The 25,865-nt window shown below is 35.9% G+C and overlaps 2 protein-coding genes across 4 annotated transcripts in view; both read left to right on the top strand.

Annotated features, from left to right (window-relative positions):
• Positions 1 to 25,865, top strand: part of DIAPH2 (diaphanous related formin 2) — an 887,827-nt gene that overhangs the window by 204,936 nt on the left and 657,026 nt on the right. For all 3 annotated transcript variants that reach the window (XM_022580795.3, XM_089904292.1, XM_089904291.1), the window contains 2 exons: positions 24,429 to 24,503; positions 24,582 to 24,651. In XM_022580795.3, the coding sequence (XP_022436503.1) occupies positions 24,429 to 24,503; positions 24,582 to 24,651 (145 nt within the window). The remainder of the gene's footprint in view (positions 1 to 24,428; positions 24,504 to 24,581; positions 24,652 to 25,865) is intronic.
• RPA4 (replication protein A4) lies at positions 2 to 24,417 on the top strand. The gene is given in 1 exon segment (XM_089904294.1): positions 2 to 24,417. A coding segment is annotated over 1 exon segment (780 nt). The 5' UTR covers positions 2 to 1,572; the 3' UTR covers positions 2,353 to 24,417.

Raw genomic sequence — 25,865 nt, 5'->3', positions numbered from 1 at the left:
ACTGTTTTGGTATGATTCGTACAATTTGTACTGTATATAATTGTTGGGAATATAATCACTTACGTCATTTTAACCTCACGTTTTCCTGACCAGAAGTCTGATGTTAGTTAATAAAACAATGTCTAATTATGAGTTTGTAAACATTTAAAAATATATAGCTAATCTGATCTCTAATAACAAGCAATTTTAAGAATACAAATATTAGTCAGATGGTTAGGTCCTCTTTGATTATGTAAAATATGGGTCCAGAAGTTAAACATCCACATTTATATGAAAATCTGTACTCGGATAACAATTATTATATATTTATTTATAAAATAAATTAAGTACATTGGCTCTATGATATTTTTCCTTTTTAACTTGAGAAGTAAATATAGTTTTGTATTCTACAAGTTTTAGATATGTCATTCACACATTTCTGTAATTTGGGATAGCAAAATTAGTTAATTTTAACCAATAAAATAAATAAGAAAATATTAATAAACTCCTCAAAAATCTACACATTTAGGCTATTACCTAGGTACAAAGGATTTTTAAGGAAGAAGTTCTTGCCAATGGTGGATTCCAATAACTGATGTTCTTTTATTAACTATAAAAAGCCTTTCAGTTAATTACACCCCAAATAAAATGTTTTTATAGGGAAAAATAGATTTTCAGTGTAATATGAAAATATTCTGGGATCTGCTTACACAATTACTAAAATATTAAGTTCAGAAATTACTGGATAAGAGTATATAGAAACCATATTTTGATTTTATTCTTGTTTTTCCTAATATATGATGGGATTTGTACTTCCCTGACCTATCCACAGAGCCTTGAAAATAATTTAGAGCTCAGTTGTTTCATTTGAATTTATGTATAAATTGAAATATACTATTTATTTTTACCGATGATGCATTTGACAGAATAACTGGAAAAGTGTAATTCTACAATAAAAAATTTAAAAAGGTAATGGTAAGATATGACTTGCATTTGAATACGATAATTATTCAGAGGTGGCTGTCTTGCCATTTTTTCCAGAATGCTTCTGGTTTTAATGATTTGCAAAAGTTTACTGGTGGACAGTAAACGCGGTGTGTCGTCCCCCATACCCCCCTCCCCCGCTGCTGCCTCTGCCGCCTCCACACACAAAGTATACTGAACTTATTGCTCTGAAAATTGCTGTTGAGTGGTTGAGTGAGTTGAATAAATGAGTCTTTTAGAAGTGACTACAGAAGTCGTTACATTTAGGAATGAAGCAGGGGTGGGGGGAACCTGGTAAAAATGCATTTTTATAAAGATATCGGGAAAGGTCCGAAATTACATGCGGGTCCTTTAAGATGTAGGGGAGCCGCTACCCAACAGCTCCAAAGAATTGTAGGGCGAAGTGAGAAGATGGCAGGTCTTGATTGGTTAGAGACAGCTGCATCCTGGCAGGTGATTGGCTCCACAGTTGCATGGGGCTGCTTGTGTCGTCACAATCCCAGCATTCCGTTGTAGCCATCGTAGCCGTTGTAGCCTGCCTGTGGAACTCGCGGAACTTGCTGACGGGAGCCAAACCCCACCTCCTCGTCTGCCGGAGCTGCCCTTAAAATGAGTAAGAATGGGTTTGGGAGCTATGGCGGCATCTCTGCTGCAGGTGGAGCCATCGGAAGCAATGACCCACCGTCTCAGGGCAGGGTAGCTCTTGCTTTTAAGTCCATACGATACAGGTCCCGAATCCAGGATATTATACCTTGCTGTGTAAACCAGCTGCTCACCTCCATTGTGATTGATAATGTCTTCACGATTAGGGGAATCGAGGTTTCCCTAGTCGCTATCATGGGGATAATCAGGCAGGCAGAGACGGCTACAAATTACGTTCTTTACAAGATTGATGATATGACCACCAAGCCTATCAACGTCCGCCAGTGGGTCGGCAGAGATAGAGCAAAGCAGGGGATAACTCTCCTTCCAGTGAGAGTATACGCCAAAGTGTTAGGTATCCTCAAATGTTCTGCGGAGGTGAAGAGCCTTGAGGTGTTGAAAATCCGTGTCCTGGAGGACATGAACGAGTTCACCACACATATTCTAGAAACGGTTAACGCGCACATGATGCTGGATAAAGTGGCCTCTGGGCAAAGTGTCCCTGTTGTTCCCTCAGAAATGGATGAGGCCCAGATGCACAGCGAGTACCACCCCGACTTCATCCGGAAGGAGGTGCTGCGTTTGATTCAGGAGTGTCCTCGATAGGAAGGCAAGAGCGTTCGTGAGCTCCAGACCAAGCTTAGCAACCTGAGCATCGGGACCGTCAATCAAGCCATTGAGTATCTGACCGTCAAGGGCCACATCTACCCCACTGTGGATGGGGAGCATTTTAAATCTGCTGATTGAAGCAGTGAAAACTTTTTTCATTTTCTGAAGACGCTGCCTCCAGTTGTGACTGAGTTTGACTGTTTGACTTTTAGGAAGTAGATTTCTTTAAACAAAAGATTGGAACTGGCATCCTTTTGGAACTTCACTGCTTTTCCAACTGCTTTGAACTTTTCTATTTTTCTAACTATATTTGAAGCTCAGAGGGAGATGGCGATGGATAAATTGACTGGCCTTTTTGTAGAGTTTACCAGCAAGCAAATGAAAACACTCTTGGACAGATGATTTTGGGGGAGAAAAGGTATAGAAAATTGAAAATTATTAGTTGCATGGGAGCTTCTTCTGAAATACCTACATATTAGGAGAAAGTACATGCAGTCAAGGAGCCAGTTAAGAGACAAAAAAATATTCTTGTTTTTACATTAGACTTATTTTCTATGTTTGGATTTAGCATATTATAGTCATATTAGTATCTCTTGCTAAATATAGTAGTTGATTAATTCAGATGTGCTAAAGATAGCAGTTTATGAATTCAGGCACTCAGTTCAAATGTTCATTTAGTGATTTGCTCTTACACTGTAGGTTTATGTTTTTTTAAAAGATAAGATTATACTATGTTTAAATGGGAGGGTCAGCTTTGACTTTTTTCTTAAAATATGATTAATGATTGTTTCAAATACAATATGGAGATATTTGGATTAAATTACAATCTCTTGCAGTTGCATAGTACAGATACCAGACTTTATGTAAGTTTCATGCTCTGATGTATTATTTATAGTACTAAATGCTCTGTTTTATGTATAAGAAGGTTTTATTCTTGTAGGGTAGACAAACAAAAAGTAATAATAGGAATTTTATTAAACTTTGCAAGTTTAACCAAAATTTATTTAAACATTTTATTAAAGCAATTTTGCAAATCTTTACCTCCTGTGTGATATTTTTCTAAATTCATTTGAAAAGCCTATAGTTTTGTTTTTGAATATTAATATTGTAATTATCCAGAATAATTTTTTCTCTTCTCTATATGATATCAATAACATACATCTATTTGTAATAATACATTTTAGTATAGGTTATATGACTTATGTGAGGCTTTTAAATAATTGAACACACTAAGCACTCAGTTGTACATACACTGAAGATGGTATCTTTCAAGTTACTATCTCTGTTACATTAGTGGAAAGAAAAAATATATACATTCATATAGGTAGAAGAGAAAAGCATTACTTGTCTCAATCACAAAAAGAAGGTGCAAAAACAGAAAATCTCTTAAAAGCCAACAATCCATACTGTTAGAATGTGGCGTCTTTTTGCCAGTTCTTAGGAAAACTTATCAACAGTTCTTGCTTAAGCTTCCTGAGGCATAAATTTAACTTTTCTTCCCTTCAAAAGCAAGGAAGTCATAAATGACACTCTTTTGAAAACCACAAATGGTTAACATACTATGAACGTGTTTGTTATTTAAATTATCAGACATCTTTCCAAATTCTAGTCTTCATAAACATAAGAAATTCTGAACTACTCTTTGTCGAAAAGGTTGCCTGCCCTGGGAAAATCATACTGAAGGAGAGACAGATGAGGGGCATATTTCTTCCTCAAGATGTCAGTGCGGAAAGAAATAGTCTAAGACACGTAATATTCTTTTGTGGTATCACTTATACAAATGCTGGAAGCCTGAGATTAAAATCTGATATTTATGACTTCATAGGTCACTTTCCTAATTGTCAAGTTGATTCAATTGGCGGTTGGCTGGGTAGTCACCTTTCCCCTCACTCTAGGAATATTCCTAGAGCCAAAAAAGCTTTTTTTGGCTGTCTTTGTTGCCTGGGAACTGATGCTATATGTATACCCGAATTTAAGGCCAGGGACCACCCCCACTTCCTGCCCCATCCTTTGAGGGGGACTGTCCTCTATCTTTGTGCCTTGGGGTACTTTTTAGCTTTGTTAATTACCCTAGCAGCCCTCCCCCCCATTCTTCTTGTGCTTTACTGGGTTTCTGCTGCAGGTAAGGGACTGCGATGGAAGAATACTAAGTAGGTCTAGCTATAATGTGAATGAAAATCAAACATTTTGAGGCAGAAACAATTGCTAGATTGCCGTACGTGCATATTTAGTGCATGTTAGGGGTAGCAGATTTTTCAAATTCATTTTAAACCATCCACTTGGTATGCAGACTTCTTTTTCAATTTTGTTTAGATGGTGAATAAACTTGGTCAGTGCTCCCCTTCCTCTCCGGTTCTGCCCTGTATGTGAGCCAAATCTTTGAGGATAAGACAGAAATCCTGGGGAAATACCATTGACTATTTTCAGCAGGGACATTTAACTCTGAGGAACATGATAACTGATAATTATAAGCCACTGGGGGTTGTTTTTCTATGACTCATAGGCATAAGAAATGTATGCATTTATATTGAAGTTGATTCTAAATGAACGGAATAAATAAATTTGAAAATGTTTTCAAGTCAAAGCTAATACTGTCATCACAATTGTTAGTACTTGTTTTATTTTACCTACTAAATTTAGATTTATATTTTGAGTAAATTATAAATTGTATTTTTACAATTTCCATTCACTTATAATGAATGAAAAAAGGTAACCACTGAGAATTCTTTAGTCATTAAACCGTTAGTGAGCAACTACTATATGCAATAGGAGTTAACTTTCATTTTAATAAGCTTAAATTTAATTGACTTATGAAATGCTTATCAAAAATAATAATAGTTAATATTTTAACATTTATATAGTACTTATTATCTGCTAGGCACTGTTCTAAGAGAGAGAGAGAATGTGTATGTGTGTGTCCCTGTGATTTATAATCGAGGTCCCTGTGCCTCGACTTATATTTCCAGCTCAGACCTTTCTCTTGAAGTTCAGACCCAATCTCCAAATGTCTTCCCAGATGCCCTACAGACATCTTTAAAACATTAAAAACTAATAGCAAGGAACACTTAACATATATACCATTTTTTATCCCCCAGGAAATGTTCTAAGAACTTGAAATACATACAACTGGGGAATCATTATGATTAGTATTAATATTGTTCTCATTTTATAGATGAGGAACTTGAGGCTCAGAAAGGTTAAGTAATTTGCTCTCTTTTAATGTTACATGGCTAGTAAGTGTCAGAGCTAAGGTTCCAATCCTGGGTCCTTATCCACTTCTTTGTACTACCTCACAATAAGGAAAGTCTTTTAAAATATCCTCCTTTCATTCTTGTCACATACTAAATATTTTGACTTTATTCCTTTCATTAAAATTTGCCTGACTTGAATTTTTTAAAAAACACTATGAAATACTTCAGCAACAAGTATAGAGGAGAATATAAAAACACCTCTGTATTCATTACCAGTTTAAGAAACAAAACTTATTTTTATTATAGTTGTAGAGAACTTAGCCATATAACTCATTAATGTTTAATGACACTATAACATCCTTTGAGCCTGCATTTTCACTGATTAAAAAATCATCTGAAAGTCTACATCTTCTATAAACCAATGCATTTATTTTTTGAAGTGTACTATCTTAAGAATATATATCATTGCATTGAAAAGTCTTCTTATGACCTCATGGCTCTTTGTAGAGAAATTTGGGACTCCTTTGCTCTATATATTATGGATGATACCTCTAGTAATTCAAATGCCATCCATATGATATTATTCCTATTTACCATTATATGATAAATCAAGAAAGCTTTTTACTTTTACTATTGAGAATTACTATTTTTCTTTTTTTTGGTAATACCTTAGGTTGGAGCAGTTCAATGAATAGCACTTAATATTATGTAGTTTGTTTTTATATAGAAGATGGATATCCCAGAAAGGAATAACAAATTCCCCTTGTCCATATGGGGCCTGCATATGGAGCTTACATTCTAGTAAGAGAAGTCAGACAATTAAAAAAAAAAAATACACACACACACATACATACATACATACATACATACATACATACATACATACATACATACAATGTCAGGTTGTGATCTGTCCTGGGGAGGGAATGCTGCTATTTCATATCACATGGTCAGTGAAGGCCTCCCTGACTTTAGTGACATGTGAGCAGAGATCTAAAGGAAGTGTGAGAGTGAGCTGTGTTGTCCACTGGAGGAAGAACATTGTTAGAAACAGGAAGCAGCAGCAGCAGCAGCAGCAGCGAATGTCTCTTCCAGGAATGTCAAAGAGGCCAGTGTGGCTGGAGGCAGAGAATTGTGAGCCATTGGTAGGACTTTGGCTTTTACTCTGAGTGAGCTGGGAAGCTGTAAGAGGGTTTTGAGGAGAGTAATGGCCTGACCTGACCTAGGTTTTTAAAGGATAACTGGGTAGAAGCAGGGAGACCATGGAACATGTTGCAGTGAAGGAGCTAGAAATTTCACAGGAATTCTAGAGACAGCCGTATAGCTGTGCTTTGTGGAGGCCGATATGGAAGGTCACTTGACATCCCAAGGTAGTCCTAGAGCCTGATTATTTTTGTCGTGAGTCTTCAACTCAGCAGCAGAAATTCATGGTGCCTGTCCCTGATTTGTTCATTGTGAACATGGATTCTATATGAGTCTGCTTCTTTTCTTGATATTAACTGCCTGGCCTTTGCTGTATTCCTCATTTAGAATTCTTAATGGGGAGATGCTGGTCCCCATTTGTTTCTGCTCTGGCAAAGCTTTTCATGCCAGACCACCTCAGCCTACAGGCCCACCTACGTGCTGGCCACACCTCTGGTCAGGTGACCGTCCCTAATCGAGTCAGTCGTGTCCTTGGGAAGGGAAAGGGAGGCAAGGTGATGTCCAGAATTTGTCCATCTCAGAAAGTGTCTCTGGAGAGTGTTGCCCTAAGAAAAGGAGGAGGGGCTTCCCTGGTGGCGCAGTGGTTGAGAGTCCGCCTGCCGATGCAGGGGACACGGGTCGTGCCCCAGTCTGGGAAGATCCCACATGCCGCAGAGTGGCTGGGCCCGAGAGCCATGGCCGCTGAGCCTGCGCTCCGCGACTGGAGAGGCCACAACAGTGAGAGGCCTGCGTACCGCAAAAAAAAAAAAAAAAGAAAAGGAGGAAATCAATGTAAGAATAAACCCAAGGAAGAGAATAATTTGTATAATAATAAGTAAATTATACAGAAAACAAAGAAAAAACAGCGTGTAGAGGGAAAAATCACCTTGAATGCATCATGTCTTATTTGTTATATAACAGTAAAAGAATCCTTGAAATTGAACAGTAATCATTTAATATTATTCTTCCTTATGTAGAACTATCATTAATGAAATTAAATTTTGTTAGCCTTGTTCTCTTTATAAAGAAAATTTTTCTGGATACTAATATGAGAGAGAGCACGTTATATGATAGAGTACCACTAGAATGCCAGTCATGATATCTGATTTCCAGGCCTTGATTTCTCACTCTCTATGACCTTAGTCCAATCAGTGCACTCTTTGGGCCTCAGTTTTTCCATATGTAAATGAGATTGGAGCCTTCCAGCTCTAAACTTCTATGTTCTGTGTTCTCTTTTGCTTAGTTCCAATCCTCTTACTTTTGCTATAGGAACTAGATTATTAAGAAATTATTTTGAAGAGAAAAATGTTCCTCTATTAAGACTAAAAGATTTCCTAGCATTCTGTTATTTTCTTGCATTTGTAAATATATTTAACCAACTCTGGACAGGTATTTAGTTTTATTTTATTTTTTTTAAAGGTATTTAGTTTCCTTTAAAATATTGAAGGAAGCAGTTTCTGTGTCTCTGTTACATAACTATTTTCCAAAGCTGATATTCATTGGAATCTGGGCATTTGCCCTCTTCATGGCTGGTTTGCTTCTGTACCAGTTTTAACTGATTTCTTTTTGTTCAGCCCCTAGTAAAATAATAAATATATAGACACTCATACACGCACTGATAGCTTTACTAAACATTTTCAAAGCACAGTCATTTCAGAATATTAAACAGAGTCATGATTTTCAAATTCATACAGTATTTAATCACTTAGATGATAAAGGCTCTAAGAAAGTAATTTCTTTATATTATTTTTCTGCTAATGGCAAATATTTAAAAATTCCTTTTATAAGCCATCATTAACTGGCCATATCCCAAATCACTCCATTACTATACATTCCTTCAACATTTATTTTGTACTGTACACATTCACCTGCACCTGCTTATGCTGTGTAATAATTTCATGCATGTATGTCTGCTTTTCTCATTTCTATTTTAGACTCCTCTAGGGAAGGGAACCTCTTGCCCTCTTATTTGTTTCATGATGGCAGTTACGGTGTAATTTATATACAATAATGTGTGATTTGATGTAGATGTTGACCCACCATCAGTAAAAACCTATGCTTCTCCAGCCATGAGAATGAATTTGCATTAATCTGGCTCTATTTTGTGGCCATGCATTTTAAGATGTAATCGGAGAAAAAGAATGAAGCAAACTTCCTCCATACAAGAGTGAAACCTGTTGGTTTGATTTGAACCATATTCATCAGCTACAGACAACGTAGCATGCTTTCCACGATGGTCTTTTTATGGTTGCATGGTGAGTTAATGAAACTGAATGTTTACAACTCTATTTAACACCCTAAAAATCCATGAGTTTTGACTATAAAATAAATCCCAATCTGCCACCACAAATCATATTAGACTTTGCACATACCATGGTCTGTGTGTTTCAGAATGAGAACTATGTTATTTACAGATTTTTGTTCATATTCCTCTACTAAAGTTCATGAAAGGAAGCAGTGCCTGCTGAGAAATGACCAATGAGTTTGGACGATTTTATTCCCAGCCAACCCATTACAGGATGCATAGGTACTTGGCAATACATTTTATGAAGATCCAAAGAAATGTGTAGCAATAAATCATTGTCAGTAAGCTTTCTCAACACATGACAAAAACAAGAAATACTGGTTTGAAGAATAGTATGAGAGTTGTGATTGTGTAGAATTCTTTCAGAGTTGTTGCTGAAATTGCCTTATAGCTTGAAGGGTATGTTACCCCACTAGGAAACTGTTTTTTTCTGTTTTGCTTTGAATCTTAGTTATCTGCCAAACTCATGGCATAGTGTGTATATTCCCTTTCTGTGACGATAGCTTCCTCAGCCAATCTTTTCAAGCAGGTGAAAACAGATAAAATATCTTTTAGAGTTTCTGTAGATGTGGTTATTTGCATTACCTCTGGCATATTTGTTTTTACTTGATATTTTCGAACTTCCCTTTAGATTTAAACATATTTTTCTAGCACATTAATATGCATTTTAACATAATCATCGTAATGAAAATAGCTGACTCTTGACAGTAATACAAATTAGGAGTAGAAAGTACTTTCTGAATTATGGGTGTTAATAACTATTTGAACAGCCTATATTAAATGCATTAAAAGCTTGGCAAAGCAGCTGACAGTACTTAGAAAGTTAATATAACGTTAGATGCAGATCAATACTCTAAGAACATTTTGCATTGGACTACTTATGAAAAGCAGAATAATGAGGACAATTTTTTATGGTGCAGAAATGGGAAGAGGACTTAAAATTGTGAGCACATCTCATAAGGCAGCATTATGTGCAGTATTGCGAAAGCAGGGTTGTATTTTAAATTTGTTTACTTTAACTTTCAACTGCATAAATCGTTTCAGAAGACCCTAGTACATTTTTACATAGACTAGAAAATAGTAAATTCAGAGTAGTTATGTCAAATTGTATGCTTTCTTTTAAAATCTTGGTCAACAATTTGTATTAACAGCAACCATGTTGGCTCATTTAGCTAAGTTTGTCCCATAAATATTCAGTGACATTGAATTTTAATTATGTAATATTAGCTTCAAAACAGAATTTTAACTTAATGCAGATCCAATATTATATCTCATAATAGAACCAAACTAGATCTATGTGTCCTATATTATTTTCAAAAAGAAAAACATAGGAACAGCAAATACTGACTTGGGTTTCTGCAGTATTGTTTCAGTTGGAGAAAATGTTAGAGACATTAAAGTAGAATAAATGATGGCTCCTATGTTGGTATTTATTTTATTATTATATGATATAGGAAGCTCCACCAAGGCAATGCATTTTCTCATTTAAATGATGTGTTTTAAATTTGAAAACAAATATGTATATATAATAATTTTCTAAAATAATTAGAAACTTGTAACTGGACATGTAATTATAAAGGTATATAAAATCTAGCAGCAGAGTCTAAGCACAATAGTTAAATGGATTTCTAAATAGAAGGTGAACTTCTTTCCATTTAAAAATATCTTATATGCATTTTATTGTATTTTCTGTATATTCAAAACTAGCCTTGGGAAGAAAAAGCTTATAAGTATGCGTTGTTTGAGATATTTTTGTTTTGGTTTATATGAATTAATTTAACTAAAGGTCTTGGACACATACTAGAGTTTTATATACTTATTATTATGGGACTATTACTAAAGCAATTGCAGTTTTCAATAAGGGATGCAGATATCCCAATACCATTAAGATGAGGGTAAAAATACAAGCTCCAAGTAAGGTGGGAACGTGGTAGTTTTCAAAATCTAGGACAATGTCAGGTAGTGATTTGAGTATAAAATAGTTCCAATTTTTCCCATAGCCAAGGGGAAAAAAAGGCAGAGTATTGACAGACATAGCTGTTATCTGATGAATGACAGTGCATTTATTTTTCAGGGAAGGACATTCTTTCTGATTTTAAACTCAGAGAATTTTATTTTGTTTTTCTTTAAACAAGGGGTATTGAACACCGCAGTAGAGTGAGTCTTTGATAGTTTTCCATAAAGTACAGAGGATTTCTGTGAATGTCCATTTCCTCCATGGGGCCTTGAGTTAAAAAAAAAAAACAAACCCCAAAGTCATGATATTTCTACAAAGACCCAGAGTAATAGTACTGGTATACAGCTTCCCCATAATCCAAGCTGCTACCAAGGTGTACTTGAGTAGTGTCCCTGAGGCTCTCCCTCTGGAATATCTATCATCTCTGCTGGACTTTTGATAGGAGCTGGATAGCTGACAATTCACAATTAAGATGCCAGCTAGGGCTTCCCTGGTGGCGCAGTGGTTTGGAGTCTGCCTGCCGATGCAGGGGACGCGGGTTCGTGCCCCGGTCCGGGAAGATCCCACATGCCGCGGAGTGGCTGGGCCCGTGAGCCATGGCCGCTGAGCCTGTGCGTCCAGGGCCTGTGCTCCGCAAAGGGAGAGGCCACAATAGTGAGAGGCCCGCGTACCACAAAAAAAAAAAAAAAAAAAAAAAAGATGCCAGCTAGCACCTGGAGCACAGGTATTCTGTGTAGTCGATTGAAAGAAGATCCATGTGCACTAGATAACAGTGTTTGCTCTATAACCCCAGCTGTTTGATCGGTGTTAGATAATGGGCAGCTAATTTGGGGAGATTTCCCACCTGGTCAGTAAAGCTGCAGGTGTATGGCCTCTCACATCGGGCAGTTTAAACCTGAAAATCTTCTGTTGAGATGGAATCCATGAAGGGAGAACATAGAAGGCAGTATAACATTGTAGTGTACTTTGAAAAAGTAAATCAGCTTCAAGTGAGCTAGCTAGCTTAGTAGTCTGCCATATGAATGTGAATCTCAAACCTTCATACGCTCAGAATCAACCCACTCCTATTTGTTAGGTCTGTTCTGCAGCACCCAGCATTACTGAAAATACGCAGATTTGGTCTAATTCTATTTTGGAGGGTGCTGCCTGAGTACTGAGGATTGCTATAGGTTTTTTTAGGGCAAGGCTATGGTACCATACCACCCTTGATACCAGCTTCCAAGAGAGTTACCTGGATGTCGTTTCTTAAATTGGTGCATTCAACATTCATTCATCAAAAAGTATTAAAGACTAAGTGCTAAACTGGAGTGTTAAATGGATTTTAAAAAATTGAGTTATCATAAATTTCCATATGTGAATTAACATTTGTCAAAGAATAAGAATACCCTGAAATGAATCCAGCACTAAAACTATATTAAGCATTTTTCTTTGATATAGAAAATGTTTAAGAATTTTGTAATGTTGTTGAGGTCAACATTATAAGCATCAATTAAAATGGCAAAATATTTTAATTGTTAAGTGGTATGGGACATTGCCCTAGGGATATTCTCTGACCTTATGACATGTTTTGTATCTTGAAGAAAACTTCTGTCAGTTTATTTCCTCATCATTACTTTCTCCCAGGAATAGAATGCAGGATATACTGTGCTGTGTTATCATGTGAGCTTTTCATTAATTTTGGTTTCTGCTATTATTTAGTATTGTTTATAAATGACAGAATTTATTTTACATGTTGGAATCATGTGTTTGCTGATGACAGTAGTTTGATGCAAGCATTCACCTTCATGCATTTCTCAACTCTTTCAAATGATCTTGGAAAATTGGAGTAATAAAAGTTAAGAAGAGACAGCTATAGAGGAGTTAATTTCGAGGGGCAAGAACAAATTATACATGCATATGGATTTTTCAAATATGTGGCTGGAAATTTCTGAAACATATTGATAGGAGGGATGCTAGATAAATATGAATTATCAAATAATACTGTGGAGATACAAGCACCATGCTGAACACATACTGTGGAGCTTAGGTAAGCATGATTCTGGACTTAGAGCACTCGTCCATCTATTCAAGGATTTGGCTTTGAGCCCTGTGTGTATGATTTGGTGTCATCTTTGAGACTCCTTGTTCATCACACTTGCCCATTTTCTTATTTGCAATATCTCTTGCGTAGTTTTTACGTTTCTATTGTCAATACTCTAGTTCAGGCCTCATTCCCTTTGCAGACAGGAATTGACAGAGGAACTGATTGTCCAGCAAAGAGTTCACTGTTCACTGGGTTTGTTTGTTATAGCCAAAGTGAGCAAGGCAAAGCACAGAGGGATAGAGAAGTTAAGGAGGTTAGCAGGAAGTGTAGGGGAGGAAAAAGTTTTACTCGACCCTCTTAGGGTCCCTGGCTGTGACTGAAAATTAAACTGACAAAGATTAACAGGAGAAAGGCATACAAATTTTACTGAATTTTTACATATACATAGGAGCCTTCACAAGAGGATGAAGACCCAGAGAACTGAACAAAGCCAGAAGCTTTTATACCTTTTAGACAAAGGAACAACAAATTTGTGAGAAATTGACAAGACAAAGGGATTTGGGCTAGGGGTAGTAAATGGTGAAGAAGTAACTAGGACGATAAGGGTTAGTTTAACAAAGTTTCTTTATGCAGCCTTCTGCGCCCTCAATTCCCTGCCTCGGATGATAAGAATGCGTTTCCTTCACGTGGTACATACAGGCAGGATGGGTGACTTTTACATGGGAGATTTAGCTCCTGCTTTCATGGAAGAAGGGGCTGGGTTGGGGAGCAGTGAGGTCAGAGTGACCTTCTTGGTTCTGCCCTTTTCTCAGACTCCTTCAGCTTAAGATATTCATTATGCCAGGGCGCCATATTTTGGGGTGTTGCGTTCTGAACTCCATCGGAAGCAATCCGATGGCTGACCACTTCATTAGTGCTGGGTAAGGAAGCAAGTAAGGCTAACCAAGAACTATTATTCCCAGATTAAAGTTGAATGGCTCCATTTTTTCCAGGTGCTCCCTAATACTTGATTATTGTGTCAGGCTAAATATCAACTAACAATTGCTACATTTTTTGAAGTGGATGTTTACAGATCTGTGCTTCACTGGTATGTCTACAATCTATAATAATGAATTGCAATATGGCAGGGCTCTGCATCTGTGCTGAGCAAGTTAACTTTTATTTATTGGTATATGGGAAGAAGAAAGAAAATATATTTTTGAATATCCCCGATGTGTTTATTGTCTAAAGTTTCCCTTCTTGATAGAATCCGTAATAAATAATTTTAAAAAATTCCTCACTGGTATTGCTTTCACATCTAAATATACACATTGATGATATTTGAATATATTTTAACTTTTATCCAATATTCCTTCATGAAAGGAAAATAACCAAAAAACTTGTAACCACTAATTGGTGATATATTTGTTAATTGTTGATAATATAGTTGAATGGGAGGTATGTAAGGACTGAGGAATGATTGATTCCAATCATGGTTTTGCCATTAACAAGCTCTGTGATCTAAAACAAGTCAATAAAATTCTTTTATTTTCTTCATCTGTAAAATGAAGGAGCCAATATGGAGTAACAGTTTAATTTCACAACCAGTAAAGCTACTCTTGTGAGTCCATGTTCTTTCATAGAGGTTTGTTTATAAATGAAGATAAAACCTTGTTGTTAATTTAAGTTGTGTCTGTTTCGGTTTTTAACTGTTCCAATTGAAAAGAAAGTCCTTGCATTTTTTTTTTTTTTTTTGCGGTACGCGGGCCTCTCACTGTTGTGGCCTCTCCCGTTGTGGAGCACAGGCTCCGGACGCGCAGGCTTAGCGGCCATGGCTCACGGGCGCAGCCGCTCCGCGGCATGTGGGATCTTCCCGGACCGGGGCACGAACCCGTGTCCCCTGCATCGGCAGGTGGACTCTCAACCACTGAGCCACCAGGGAAGCCCGGTCCTTGCATTTTTGAAGGAGGTCAAAGTTACTTAAGCAGTTAAAGCATTACGCTTTCTTTAAAAAGCATTCGTATGTTTTGAAAGACTTATCAAATCTGTAACTTTAGGAGTAGCTATGTTTCTAGATTTTTCTGAAAGTGAGTGCAAGGCAGCTTGAATATAGTAGAAAGCTAATATTTCTTTCTTAGGGACTTTATACTGCATTGTAATCCTATAAAGATTTTATCTGTATGTCATATACAGTTTATTATTATTGTTTTGTTGTCATTGTTTTAGATGATTTATATCACTGTGGAAGAGAAAAATAGTGAGTTTTTTGGTTTAATTTGTGTTAGATAAGCCTTAACAATTCTCATGGTGTTTAATGTGGGGTTATTAAAGATTTTGACTGTTCATTGTTCAATGATTATGTTTTGAAAAAATTTATTAAAGTTGGATGTATTAAGATGTTTAACTATATTTAAGAGTGCATGTATGTACATACAGGTACACACATAATTTCCATAGTATCTTTATCAGTTTTAGGGGAAGGGGGTTTTAAAATATTATATAAAGATAAACTAGAAAAGACCAGAAATTTACCATTACAGATCACATTCTGAGACAATAAAACGTTTGAACTTGCTGAGATTTTTTGATATCCACCATGAGGACCCAAAGAAATGGTTCTTTGTGGTTTGGTTGCAGTTATCCTGTGCTAAAAATATTCAGGAACATTAAATTTCTTTGATCTTTGTCTACATAGCTATCACACTCTATAATGAGTCTTTAATTATATGTTTTTGGAACTGCACCTGGTAGGTGAGAAGGACTGTTGCATTTCTGTTGTTCAGTCATCAAATAGCAATTATCTTTCAACTCTCCTTACCCCTGTTACCATGAAAGAGCATTCACTGACCTTCTCTGCTGCCCACCAGAGCCAGTTAGTATAACATGCAGATTGGTGTAGGAAAAAATGAAATGTGTGGCGGTACCTGCTAATACCTCTCTGTTTTCCTCCTTGCATTCAAAGAACTTCTAACCTTATTCACAATAGATAAACTTGGTGTCGGCTCTCTTTCATTTCCAGGGTGTATAAATTAGGAATGTGATTTCCTGGAGTAAGTTCATTTTAACAAAATTCCACTACTAAAAGAAATTGGACGTCCTGTGGAGTGTGTGATAGAATTTTAACTTTATTACTTAGCTTAGGAAAATACATTTTTCCTGTGGAAGTTAACATTTTATTATAAGTTTGACTGGTTATATCACTAAGAAGATGACTTAAGTATGCTAACATAATTATATTCACAATTTCAAACGTACGAAGAAAATTTAAAACATGACTGGCTTTTGCTTGAATGTTTGGAATGCTCTTTCTCCCTGCTTCCCCTCTATTTACTATAGATTAAAGACTATTTTTAATTTCATTCACATTTTTGGTACATTTTGTTTTCATCATTACATTAGGCTAAGACTGTCTCTTATATTTTTCTAAGAATACTTTTTAAAGAAGGGTGGGGAGGAAAATATTCTTTGTTCGATAGCCTTTTGGGCATTTTAACAGATTTGGACTTAAGCCATTATGACTATCTCCAAAGTATTGATAATTTTGAGAGCTTAAGAAATTGATTTTAATAAATAAGAAACTTTTATCCTTTGAGGGAGAATTTTACTTAAACTATTGCCCTCAGGAGATTTTTATATGTAACTCAGGCATTTACAATTTGTTGTGAGCAACTCTTAAAAAAATGTGTGAGTAGCATGAAACAGAGCAGGATTTTTCCAATGAGACCTGATGGGGAGAATAAATGCAGCCAGGTAAAACCCTCTTAAGCAAAAAGCAGAGGATATAGGGAGAGATGGAGTGTCTTCTTTGGTGTTTTCTAAGGAAATTGTAACCTGTTTCAATACTGAAGTCAAAACCACTGAGAGCTGGAAAATTGACATATTCAACCTTTTTATGAATCAGGTGAAATAAGCGGTCAGTGAATATCATGCTTCAAAGGGATTTGTACAAATGTCTGGAAATGGCAGTGTTACAAATAATAGATATTCTAAATTGGTCAGAAATAGTTCATGTACTAATCTACCATGATGAATAGTTTCGAAGGACATTGAAATGCCCAAGGGTATTGTATTTACTTTCATGTAGACAAACCTGAGTGGATATATATTTTTTTATCTGGTTAAGACCAAGGCAGTCATAGCATATACAAATCCATGTTGTTTTTGTTGTTAACATTTATCTTTTTCACGGATGTATGTTATTGATAGTGGAATTATCTATGAAGTTGATTTGGCTGAACAAATTATCCTTTAAAAAGGCTGAAAATACTAGGTTTTTCTTGGCTACTGTTTGGAGATGTTGATATGTGGACTGAAGGTATGATACTGTTTGCATTGGGTTGTGCGTTAGTTTTAATCACCCAGCACCCTTTTTCTTTCCATAAGGACCTATAACTAAGGTTTGGTTTTAATTTCACTGAAAACATTACATTGGCAACATTAGTATTAAAATGAGATGTTTCTCTGGTATTAAAATATGTAAACACCATTTGCAATCATCTTTAAAGTCTCCTCAACCCTTTGAATTAGTTGTTTCGTGTCTTATAATTTTACCAATTTTATCAATTCCCCCAAGAAACTCTGGACTATCCTTCATTTTATTTGATGTTCCAGTAATTTGGGTTGTAGTATGAGATTACACATGGGAATAGAACACCATTAGAGAGAAATAAAATTCTTTGTACAAAACACGTAACCCTCTATACTAGCCTTTAGCACTGTACAAACAGTGATAAAGTGATGACATGACTAATATTGGACTTCGGCACATGAGACCAATTGCCTTTACTGCTTATGGGACTCATGATAGAACTTCCTAATTTTATCTTTAAGCCTTTTGAAAGAAAGACGTGAATCTGGACAGTCTAATTATAAATGTGCATGTAGTCACTACTTCCTGTTATATCTGTATTGCGTATAGTATACTGAACTCATCTGTCCACTAATCTGATTTTAAGTTATATTTACATGAACTGTAATTAAATCAGAGTCTGAATATCCAACTTACGGATAAAAGGTTGAAGTTTTTGGAATCTGTGAAGGATTTTCCTTTACATTTATGTGTGAGGGAGCAGAACATCATTTCCTCGTAAAATAGGCACATTTATAGAGTTTTCCTTACTTTGTTTTGCCCTGGAGAGCTAGAGAGGGGAGAATCTTGCTTTCTCGTGGACTTAGAGTTCAATGATACTTTCTCTCTGATACTTTCAATGATACTTTCTCTCTGATACTTTCATTAAATATAAGATTTTCTTTCCTTTGATCATGCCAATCAGTGTAAGTGGGCCCTTTAAAAATAATGACCTCAGAAGTTCTGAAAGCCTGGGGTAGATTTCTGTTTTAAAACCTTGATATATTTAGATATCTTTCTGTCAGAATTATGCATGAACTATAAATAGACTTCTCTCTCTCTGCATATCCCCCTTCCCCCACCATTGTAATTTCTATGTCTATTTCAATGTGAATTGGCCAGCATTAATATAGTAATGAATATACACAAAGTTGAATAATAGCAATAAGTTAAAGAAAGCACATGATGTGATATGAGTGCCAAATATTTAAATTATTAAATCTTTTCCAAAAAATCAATCAGTAGAAGTTTAGTGTCTATTTAGATTCTTCTGCATATTTCATACAATTAAGATACTTATCAATAAATGAATGGATGAAATGTTATTAAGTGTTAATATTTTTGAAAAGGAGTCTTTAATTTACGCCTAAAATCATACTGTATTTTGGACAAGAAGATTTAAAGAGCATTCAAGGTTTTGATTTTTAATATTTTCAGAAATATCTTAATACAAGTTCACTGTGCACGGTTTCATTTAATAGTCACAAAGGCCTTCTGGGCTACAGGTACTATTCTCCTCCCTATTTTAAAGCTTAGAGGTTTTAAGTAACCGATCAAAAATAACGCAGCTAGAATATGACAGAGATGGGATTGGAACCTAGATCTATCTTCTTCTAAAGCTTATGCACTTAACCATGTCACTCTGCGATCTCACAGAGATAGTCCATTGATGAATGGAGGCTTATTTTTCTGACCTTTGAGTAAACGTGGAAAAAGATCTCTAATTTTCTTTCTTTCTTTCTTTCTTTTTGTGCTACGCGGGCCTCTCACTGCTTTCGCCTCTCCCGTTGCGGAGCAACAGGCTCCGGACGCGCAGGCTCAGCGGCCATGGCTCACGAGCCTAGCCGCTCTGCGGCATGTGGGATCTTCCCGGACCGGCGCACGAACCTGTATCCCCTGCATCGGCAGGCGGACTCTCAACCACTGCGCCACCAGGAAAGCCCAATTTTTAACTTCTTGAGCAATATAGGGATGTTGGACTGCCTTATAGATATAGCCACACCTTTTATACCTAAGGTCAGAAAATACTGTCTCATTTTGGGTCAGTCCTCTTCTTCCCTAGAAAATTTTCCTGGCTTCGTTTTCAGTGTTCAGATCTAATCTTGGACTCTTGCTCACTCGTATGTTAACTGCCCTCACTGATCTTTCTATTGTTTTTGTTTGGGTGATTCATTTGTTCCACCTGGTCCCCTGTCAAGTCATGGTTACAAATATCACCATGTATTTGTAGCATGTGAAGACAACTCTTTAACGTAGGTAACTTGATAACATAAAATCACCAATATGTTAATACCAAGAAATGAGATTATGGAATCACCAATATGTTAATACCAAGAAATGAGATTATGGGCTATAGCCCATCTTTAAAAAAAAAAAATGTATAAGCTACATCTGGCTCTGTTCTTTCCAATAAGCTGCCGTACCTAAATTTGATTGGAAGTTTTAGTTGGAGTCTCCAGATATCTTTCTTTGACAGTATTTGGTAGATTTCTTATGAAGCTTAGGACTTTGAAAGACAAGAAAAATGTGGGTTGAAAATTACCTATCACACCTAAATGAATGAAGTAAGCTGTTAAATATTACAAAACATGTAATTCTGTGTCTAGACATAGATATGTAGGTTTAAGCCCAATATAGTACTGGAACAACCACTAATTCTTCTTCAATGAGTTATTGCTGGAGCCATGAGCCAGATGTTACAGGAAACCATGTACTGGTCCTGTTAGTAATTTCTAATGGTATGATTGAAATAAACATGGGCTTTGGAGTCAGACCTAAGTGTGGGGGTGTGAGTCCTAGAACTGATACTTGTTGAATGATGTTTTGCAAGTTATTTAGCTACTTTGCTTCTCAGTTTCTTTATGTGAAAACACTTTTGGGAATGGCTAAAGTCAAAAAAATTGACAATATGAAGTGTTTGAAGGATCTGGAGCAATTAGAGCTGTTACACTTTGCTGAAGGAGTCCCAAATGGTATAGCCACTTTGGAAAGCAGTTTTTAAAAATTGAAACATGCACTTATCATAAGACCCAGTAATTCTACCCCTAGTTATTTTCCCAAGAGAAATGAAAATATATGCTTACACAAATACGAACATGTGAATGTTTATAGCAGCTCTATTCATAATCATCAAAACCTGGAAACAACCCAGATATTCATCAATTGATGAATGGATAAACAAATTGTGTTATATCCATACGATAAAAAGGAATGGACTACTGATACATGCAATAACATAGTTGAATATCATAATATTTATGTTAAATGAAAGGAACCAGACACTGAAAGCTGTATACAGTATGATTCCATTTCTAATGACATTCTGGAAAAAGCAAAACTATAGGGACACAAACCAGGTAAGTGGTTGCCAGGCAACTGGGAGTAAGGAAAAGGGATTGACTACAAAAGGGGAATGAGGGAATATTTTGGTGTGGTGGAAATGTTCCAAATCTTGTTTGTGTTAGGGGTTGCACGACTATATTTTCTCAAAATGATGAACTTTACTGTATGTAAATCATATCCCAATATAAAGAAAGGGAAAAAACCTTGTGTTCAGAGTGGTTATGGAAATTATAAGAGATCATCTTCCTCGCCCATTTTTTCTGCTGCTTGGTTCTTCATTATCCTCTGTTGCTTCTGTGTCTCTTATAACTTTGGGGTCCATGATAAATTGCAATTTCTTATTTCAAAGCTGAGATACTACAGAAAATTGATGTCTTTATCTTTTTCTGCAATCTGAGTCAGATTTTAAACGGAGTGATCAACTGTATTTTTATACTTCTAGATATTCCAGTTAGTACTGCATAACTCAGAGCTGGAATTGGCAGACTGTAAAATATACCAAATGTACTTGCTTTGACTGGATTCCTCATCTCTGTTCTGTGGCAGTGGGAATGTACAGTATGGTTGGGAGGGTATTTAGAGCAATCTTGAATTTTGAGCCTGGAGTCCTGCTTGAGAAAGGCTTCCTCCACTTCTCAGCAAACCATTGTTCTGTGCCAGGGGTTCTCAAACTTGAGTGAACATCAGAATCACCTGGAGGAGTAATTAAAACACATTTCTGGGCTCCACCCACAGAGTTGCTGAGTCAGTAGGCCTGGGGTGGGACCCAAGAATTTTGTATTTCTAACAAATTTCCAAATGCTGTTGATGCCCCTGGTTTGGGACACACACCTTGAGAACCACCGATTTATACTTACCCTGGTGTTGCAGTATCAAAATTCCTGCCTACATACAGTAGCCAACATTTTGTTTATAAACCACTTAATCATTTCATGGCCACTTTTGTATTGGGTAAAACCTAAATATATGTATATTTATATATAGACTATATATATATATATATATATATATACACATATATATGTATATATAGAGAGACAGACAGACAGTAAGCATTTGGCTAGAGGCTACAAAGTATTTGATGCTTAAAGACAGAGAAATGGCAAGACAAAGGAAAAAAAAGGTATGTCTAGCTGTACCCCTTCCTCTTCACCTCTTGAGTGTCATCCTACTATATCATAATTATTTTATTCCCCTAGCTAAAGGCTCCTTTTGTACTCCCATTCTCTCTACTTTAAAAGCTCTGAGGACTCTTACCAGTCCTCCTCTGCGCATTGCCCTAACATATTCTCAGTTAAGACTTTTCACTTCCTACTTTGTAATAAATAGGCCCAGCCTCCTCACACTTAGGTTTCATGATTGTATCCTTTTATTTTTTTCAGACCGATAATAATTTTCACTGAATGAAACCAAAGTACCATCAGCTGCCCAAATTGAAACAGTCTGGGATGTGTGGGTGACTGATTTCAAGTGAACAAATAGAAATCATGGTCTTGTATCAAACACTTCCCTAGACCAAGAAGCAAATAATCCTAATAACTTTAATAGCACTAGGTATAAAAAGAAACAGGTAAAATTTAGAATCTTTAAAGAATTTGTGAGTGTTAAATTTAAGGAAATCATAGATTATTTCATCTTTCCAGATGCCAAAGCAGATACTGAGGGCTGTATATATAAATTTGTTCAGAATTTCTGTTATTTTAAGGTTGCTGTAGGGTATTTTCTGCTGTTAGGATATCTGCTGATTTCTGTCTGTGATAGATTAAATACAGTATTTTATGTTTAGAGAGCTGATGTCCATTTCTCCTTCTCCTGCCACCCCACTGATTATCGTCTTTAGAGAAAATAGCTCATTGTACTGGTTGATTACATGCCTCAATTGAATAGTAGCTTGCTGCCAATTATCATTACAATGCCATATTGATTTTTTCTCATTTCCTCTGTGGAAATTAAAGCAGAATTTGTTTAAAATGAGTTTCCATATATATTGTGGATGTGATTGGTTCCAAATATTTGAGCTATTTTTTAAATGTATTTTCTTCAGTGATCTGTTATTTCTTACTGATAGTCTCTTAGAAATTTAGGTGTCTTCTTTGTTGATAAGCTTTACCTTAGGTAGATATGAAATGTGATTTAAAACCTGTGGAATTGATCTATAGTCATGGTTTAAATATGTTGAGTATAGATTTTAATTATTGCTTCACAGGCATCCTGCTGTATGTTAATTTACGTTTGTAAAGTTCTTGGACCATATGATTCTGCTGATTCTCTTAACCACACAAGTCAGTAAATTTAATTAAATTTTAATTAGAAAATATTTAGTGTTGACTATATGTAATCCATTCTGCTAAGCATTATGGGAGACAGAAAGATGAGTGAGATCATATAACAGTCTTCAGAGAATTTATAATCCAGAAAGGTGGGTAAAGACACTTGGTATGAATCATAATGTCAAGTAGTAAGAGATGCACAAACACGGGCATTCAAAGAGAAAATAATGCATTTGGATGGAGGACTTACAGGAAGAAAACATTAATGGAGGAACTGACAGTCAAGTTGAGCCTTGATGGGTTGGGAGAGATGGAGTTGGAGTTACCTTCTGGGAAGAAAGAATGAAAAATGAGGTCAAGCAGAGAAATGCAGGGAAGACTCCAGGAAAGAGAATATGTCTGATTTTTATTGGAACATGTGGTCTAAGGCCTGAGGCTAGAAAGGTAGGTTGAGGCTTGATCAGAATCAGGACTTGAAATGTGTTAAATAGTCCAGAGAAAATTTTTGGACAGAAGACTGTGGTAATCTGGCATTTTATAAAATGAATAAAAGAAAAGAATGATGCCTCAGAGACCCTAGTTGGGAGGCTTCTGCCATATTAAAGGAAAGGTAACTAGGGCTAAATTAGAATGGTAGACAATGAAAGGGAGTCATTCTAGAAGTAGAGTAGTAGTAGAGTAGGGTCATGACAATAAGTCAAATCAAGTTCTCTGTGATCAGTCTTCAAGTCTTTTGTCACACATGGGACTTCATCTCCTGCCATTCTTGCTTCCAAGCCTGCTTGTTCAGCTGTGACCACACAGGTCTCCTCACAGATCCTGGAACATTCCAAGCACACTAGCTACCACCTCAGCACCCTATTTGCTTTTATTCCCTCTATTAGGAAAGTCCTTATTTCCTTCAAAGCTCTGCTCAAATATCACCTTATCAAATAATCTTTCTCTGACTACACATTAAAAAATAACATCCTGGCTCTCCTTATTCCATTTGCCAAGGTTTATTTCTCTTCATAGTACCAAAGCATTGACATTTTATTATATAGTTATTTATTTATCCTCTGTCTCCCTTTTAGTAGATGGTAAGCTACATGAGGGTAGGGGCTTAGTTTGTTGCCAGTTATATCTCTATCACCTAGAACATGCCTGGTACTTAGTGGGAACTCAATAACTATTTGTTAAATGAATGAACAGAATAAATGCAAAGGTGAAAGAGGTTGCGTATCAAGAAATTATGCCAGTATTTCAAGTCTGAAGGATGCAAGGGATAGTAGTATTATTATCAGAATATGGAAGAGGAGTTGATTTAGGAGAACAGAGACATAGGAGAAGAGAAATTTGGCTTTGTAAATTCAGGCTTAAGTATTCGACGCTGGTGAAACAACCAAGGCAGTGCTGTAGAATGGGCAATCTAAAATGTGAAGAGAAGTCTGGGATTGAGGTAAAGATCTCTGAGTCATCACCATAGAGTCAATACTCAAAGCAATGGGAGTGGAAAAAAGAAGGACAAGCAATATAAAGACAGGATTAACAGATCTGAAAATCAAAATTTAATTTGGGATATTTAATGTTTTAATTATATAAACTTATTTATACTTTTTTTTCTTGTTTATTTAATAGCTGGGTTAACAACTTTGGCCATGAAGGTCTTGGACTCTTGTTGGATGTGCTGGAAAAGCTTCTGGACAAGAAACAGTAAGAATAAACATGAAAAAAAATCACCATGGGGGACATTTTTAAGCACAGCATAATATGTTTTTTCCTTTTATTCAGGCAAGAAAATATTGACAAGAAGAATCAGTATAAACTTATTCAGTGCCTCAAAGCATTTATGAACAATAAGGTAAGTAGTATTTATTTCTGCCTCTGTCGCAAAAGGTGAGAACTTGCCCGACAGACACCATGAAACAGGCAAAATAGTGGATGCTTACTCAGTTTTCAAAAGGGTCTTTATAATGCAAATCATCATGAGTTTCATTTAAATATTATTTAAAATATACTTTGCTTCACAAAATATTTATTGGCAGGTTTTTGCAATCATGCAAACATACAAGTCTTGTTCCCAAATCAGATAATACTCTTTTTTTTCCATGGTAGTAGGAAAATTTAAATGGGATAGGTTGAATACCATTTCCTTACAGAGAGTTTTTATTCTAATGTAAAGGACAATTCAAAGCTATGATTTGATTTTTTTTTTTTTTTTTTTTTTTGCTGAGAACGTTATAAGGTTAAGATTTTTCTTTCTTTTTATGTTCAATTAATGTCAGTGAGTTAACATACATAAAAGACATTTCTGGCACATACCAGGGTTTCTTTTTTGTACCTGTGTGATACCAGTTGCATTATGAGGGACTCTAGGAATGCCAGACAAGGGTTTTTCTTCTAAAAGTAGTCTTTGCTCAAGTTATGAAGTTATAGTCATTTTTTCTATAAACTTGTTTTGTTACTCTCTTATACATGATTTGTGCTATATTCCTATAGGTAAAATACCACTGACTAATTCACTAATTGAATAATTCCTTTTATATGGTATTTTAATAATCTCAAAATATTTATTAAAAATAACTAATTATAACAATAACCCAAAACTTGCCAGAAGTAAAATATAGCTATTAATAGCCAATGCAGTAAGATTATCTACTTAAGTAATCTGCAGTCTTTCTTAAGTGTGTGGGATTATATATAATTATGTGTATATTATACACACATGTATCAGCAAAGAATTTTTTGGCATGTGGAACAGATGGATGCTTGCCAATTGACATGAGTCTCCCGTATAGAATATACTATTTGTGCTGTTCTTGGAAGTTTCTTCCAGAAAGATTTCCATCAGTACTAGTACCGAATTTCTGAACTTCTGAGCTCTTAGTCTTTGGTGACAGAGTTATGCAGAATCTGATACCTAACAAGAAAGCAGTTAATGAACATTGCTTCTCCACAGCTCAAGATGGTTCTCTTTTTTCAATTGAGGGAAACAAAGAAATAAAGGAAAGACAACACTGTACTAGAAATCAGGAAATATAGTCCATGATTTGCCACTAAGTTGTGTGGCCTTTA

Source organism: Delphinapterus leucas, chromosome X (genome assembly GCF_059928025.1).
Source record: "Delphinapterus leucas isolate spDelLeu-1000000601 "Yukka" chromosome X, BTC_Dleu_Yukka2, whole genome shotgun sequence".
Lineage (NCBI taxonomy): Eukaryota > Metazoa > Chordata > Mammalia > Artiodactyla > Monodontidae > Delphinapterus > Delphinapterus leucas.
This window is presented reverse-complemented; position numbering and strand designations above follow the sequence as displayed.